This window comes from Hipposideros armiger, unplaced genomic scaffold, assembly GCF_001890085.2.
Source record: "Hipposideros armiger isolate ML-2016 unplaced genomic scaffold, ASM189008v1 scaffold_85, whole genome shotgun sequence".
Taxonomy (NCBI): Eukaryota; Metazoa; Chordata; class Mammalia; order Chiroptera; family Hipposideridae; genus Hipposideros; species Hipposideros armiger.
This window is the reverse complement of record NW_017731435.1, coordinates 193,381-197,886: the sequence shown is the minus strand read 5'-3', so window position 1 is coordinate 197,886 and position 4,506 is coordinate 193,381. Positions and strand designations below refer to the sequence as shown.

General features: G+C 53.6%; 1 protein-coding gene across 5 annotated transcripts in view; it reads right to left on the bottom strand.

Annotated features, from left to right (window-relative positions):
* Positions 1–4,506, bottom strand: part of CALY (calcyon neuron specific vesicular protein) — a 12,401-nt gene that overhangs the window by 1,138 nt on the left and 6,757 nt on the right. For 2 of the 5 annotated variants that reach the window (XM_019644101.1, XM_019644100.1), the window contains exons 2-4: positions 2,290–2,444; positions 1,870–1,983; positions 1,133–1,246 (exon numbers count right to left, since the gene is read on the bottom strand). In XM_019644101.1, the coding sequence (XP_019499646.1) occupies positions 1,133–1,246; positions 1,870–1,983; positions 2,290–2,424 (363 nt within the window). In that variant the 5' untranslated portion in view covers positions 2,425–2,444. Of the gene's footprint in view, positions 1–689; positions 861–1,042; positions 1,081–1,132; positions 1,247–1,869; positions 1,984–2,289; positions 2,445–4,506 lie in introns of those variants that run through there. The other 3 variants (XM_019644102.1, XM_019644099.1, XM_019644103.1) reach the window with 2 other exon arrangements.

Sequence of the window (4,506 nt, the reverse complement as noted above, 5' to 3'; positions counted from 1 at the left end):
GGGGGGGGGCGGAGTGCGGGCACCTCGGCACCTGGCCCAGCCGTTCAGACGACGTCCGCACTCCGTGAACCAGAAGTGGTCAAGGAGCCACCAGACTATAAATATCAAGAGGTCAGCTGATCCAGCGCAAGGAAGACGATAGAGCTCAAAGCGGAGCGGGGGCGGCGGGAGGTGGGGGCAGCAAGTGCCCAAGGCTTGAGGAGAGATTGGTGGGGGTGTAGGAGGGGTGCGCTACCCAGCAGAAAGCTCAAAAACCGGGGGGCTCAAAAACCCGGCGTGTGGTTTACAGAAGGGCGCACAGAGGGGAAAGAGGGGGCGCAGCCCCCACCGCTGCACGCCCGCTGGAAGGCGGAGGGCAGGCGTCTCCCCACACCCCCTCCCTAAAGGAGCGCCGCCTCTGGGGTCCGCCCCCTTTGAGCGAAACGTACGCTCCAACTCCTCTGACACAGCGTGACGTCCATGTTACATCATCGTGGGTTTCCATGGCAACGGAGATAGGCCCGAGATGACACATCTTCACGAAGAAGAGCTATTTGGGGCCCTCTGGACCCTCCGCATCTGGTTCCAGACCCCGTGCCCAGGGCAGAATGCTGGGGGAGGACCTGGGCTTCATGTGGAGACCCCCCCCATATGCCTTTCCTTCGCTGAGTCATGGGGACCCGTTGGGCTCATTCACATGACAGACACAGAGGTTGGTGGAATGGGGAAGGGGGTCGGTCCAACTCCCCCCCCCCAGGACCTCTCCCACCACCCTGCGCTGTAATTTTGTCTTCTTCAGCGCGTCAGCTGCTCCACACCCGCTGTGGGCTTCTGTGGCGGAGCGGGTCGGGGGAGCCACGGTGCAGACTCCTCTCCCAGGCCTGGGGAGGGGCACAGGATGAGTGACGATGGACGCACGGGTGGGTGGGTGGATGGATGGATGGGGGTGGGGGGGCACGGACTCTTAGCTGAAAGACCACGAAGCTCTGCTGCAGGTCACGTCACTCGCTTTCGCACCCCCCCCCCAGATGCTGCGTCAGGAGAGGTGCGCCCCAGTGCTTACCCGCACGAGCGTCCAGCGCGCGTCCGGTGTGCGTGTGACTGANTCCCTTGGGCCCCTTCCTGGCACTCCAGCCCTGGAGCCCAGCCTTACCCGCAGCAGAAAGCCGTCGGGGCAGGTGAACTGGTCGTACCAGATGGCCTTGTACATGATCAGGACGCAGCCCATGAGCGCCATGGCGAAAGCGATCATGCGTGCTGTGGGCAGCTGCGGGGCGGGCGGAAAGGAGAAAAACCCAGTGTGTGGGGGGCACTGAGCCCAGCCCGGGCTCCTGGGGCACGCCCTCAGGGGCGGGGCTGCGCACCCGACCCAGCGCCCCTCCAACCCCGCTGGCTTCTGCGTGGGGAGGAGAGGGGGAGAGGCGGGAGCGCTTCCCTCTCAGAAATAGGGGAAAGGGGCAGATTTTACTACTAAAAAATGAAAGGCTTTAGAAATAGTGCCCGAATATGAGAAAAGCTATCATTAGTAAAGTTAAGAGCTAAAAAAAGATGGGAGAAAATATTTGCCAGAGTATACAGCAGGAAAAGTGACTTTTCAGAGTACATAGAAAACCCACGAGTCACTCAGGGAGGGACAAATGACCTGCTGGGAAGACAGGCTCACTGCAAAAGTAGGCTCTGCCCACTGTAGCTGCCACCCCGCTGTACAGCAGGGAGGCTGCGGGCTCAGCCAGCTAGGGGTCAGCCTGGTGCTCACGGCCCCAAGTCCCGCAGCCACCCTCCCCCTCAGGCACCCTCCCTGCCTCTGAATGGCGACCTCCCCAGTCTAGCTTCTCTGACTCCCGGGGGGGATTGACCTCCAGCAGCACGGAACCAGGAAGATTGGGTTACCCTGCGTCCTTCCTCTGGGTGGCCACAGGCCAGCTTCTGGGCCTCCAGGTCTGAGAACTTCTTTGGCTGGTCCATGGAGGACAGCTCGTATTCCGTCTGTGTTTTGATGACCACCTGTTCAAAGAGATGATCCTTGAGGACCGTGAGCTGGGAGGGCTGGAAGGGGAGAGGCCCCAGCAGTGGTGTGGGTGCTGACCCTCTGCCAGGACTGTCTAGGTCCTGGGCTCCAGTGGCTACAAGCTGAGGCCACAGGAAGGTGGACGTTGCAAGTCTGGTGGGTCCACTGCAGCCTTGAGGTCTGGCCAGACCACGGAGAGTGTAGGAAGGTGGCCCTTCCCCTGCCTGCCAGGAGGCCGCATCGAAATAAACCTCACCCCCATACACTTTTGTTCCCAGGGCAGGCTGAGAAAGGCTGCTCACCTGGTCAGAGAATGGTGGCTGCAGCTGGCTGACATCCAGGGGGCTGATCAGAGGGGCGCTGTCAGCGGCAGCCCCATCCTGGCCCCCAGGGTCTTTGCCCATCTTCCCAGAGAAGCTGCAGCCCAGCTTCACCATGGTGGGTGGCGGTCCTTGTCCTGTCCAGAGGCAGACACAGGGTCACTGCCCACTGGCCACCTAGCAGATGTCCACACCAGCTGGCTCTGGGCAGAGTCCAGAGAGGGCTGGCCCTATTGCTCCTCACAGCAGAGCTGGGATGGGCTGTGGGCAGCCAGGCCAAACTCCTCAGGACAAACTGGGCGAGTCCAGCCATGGTCTTCTAGTCCCTTCCTGGCCCCTACGCTCCTTCTAGGGGGCCGGCGCCTCTGACCAGTGATGCTCAGAACAGTGACAGTCGTCCACCGGCTGGCCTGGTCGAATGCATTCTAAGGCAGCTATTCCAGCCAACAGGAAACAGTCTCAGATAGAAGCTTGGGGGGCAGGGTGGCCAGACTTAGCACATAAAAATACAGGACACCGGTTAAATCTGTTTCAGATAAAAAGAATGCTTCTTGCTCTCTCTCTTTTAAAGTATAAGCACATCCCAGGTAATTTGCAATATAGGACATACTGATTCTAAAAATCTATTCATTGTCTATCTGAAATTCAAATTTACTGGGCGTCCTGTGTTTTATCTGGCACCCTCCTGGAGATGTAGAAAGTGACAAGAGCTACAAATGCTAGCGGCACAGAAGGTACCAGTAGTGGACACAGGGCGATGTCTGTGTGGCCTGGAGGAGGCCAAAGGTTCCCCTAACACTGGGGAGGTCATGACGATGTCACTGCTAGGTCACCAATAAGAGAAAAGGAATATGGCAAATGACTTCGAAACTGAAAAAGTAGAAAAATAAAATGTGCTCAGTCAGTCAAAAGAAGAAAAAAAGGTCCATTAAGTGTGAATCTGTTTTTATAACCTTTCAACAAAGACTTCCAGGCCCAGCAGGCATCACCACGGAATTTTACCAATCACTTAAGAAGGAAATCATGCAAATTTCCTACAAAACTCTTCAGAGAAAAGAACAAAGGAGCAGCTGGAGAGGAACAACCGTAGCCTCGTAGCCTCGATCTCAAAACCCGGCAAGGACAACATGGGAGAGGACTGTTGCTGACGATCCCTCCCATGGACACGTGCGCAGAGGCCCCAGATGAAATACAAGCAGGCTGAATCCAGCAAGACATAAAGAGGCAACCATCGTGAGAGCTTGGATGCATTCTGGAAACGAAATTTAGCTTAATATCTGAAGAGCAATTAGCCTTTTCACCATATGAACGGAATGAAGAAGAAAATCATCTCATCAATTTCAGGAGTAGCTGAAAAGGTATTTGATAAGATTCAACATTCGTTTACTATTTTAAAAATCTATTAGCACAGAAGGCAACTTCCTTAATCTGATAAAGGTCCACAGAATTCCCTGGACCAAAACTTACTGAATGTGAATGGCAAAAGCTTTGCCTTTAAGCTCAGGAAGGAGACAAAAAGGCCCTTTACGACCGGTTCTATAATATAAATCGTGGTGCTGGAGGTCTTGGCCAAGCTGTGGGACTGGGAAAGGAAAAACGAGACACAGGCCTGGATGAGATTAGATGACATTCTCATTGCTCACAGATAAAACATGTTTTGTGTGTAGAGAATCCAAAGGGATCTATAGAAAAATTCTAAAGTTTGAAAAGTGAAGTCAGCAAGGTCGATGAGTTAAGGTGTTCAGAAATCAATTATATTTATATGTATCAGTGACAAAAAAACTTAGAAAAAGTTTTGTAAAGTTTCCATTGAAACAGTATTGAAAACATCAAATGCTCAAGAAATGGCTTAACAAGGGATGAGACGGACCTCCATGTACAAAACCATGGAAAACCTCAGTCAAAACATTACTGACTGAGACCACATAAAACCTGATTCCTTAAATAAATGGGGAAAGGTATGGTCATGGATTTTGGAAGGTTTCATGTTTTAAAATGTCAATTCAAGTACTCAGCATTCTTTAGAACCAAAAAATGAGCAGTGGACTTTGAGAAGGAGTATTGCGGGTGATCTGCAGGGTGGCTGAGCATGTCTTGCACTATCTGTTCTCAGAAGGGGTGGGATGCTTGCTACACAAAAGCACAAGCACACTCTGATTTCACTTTTTAAAACACTGCTGCAAGAAAGAGTCACTACGG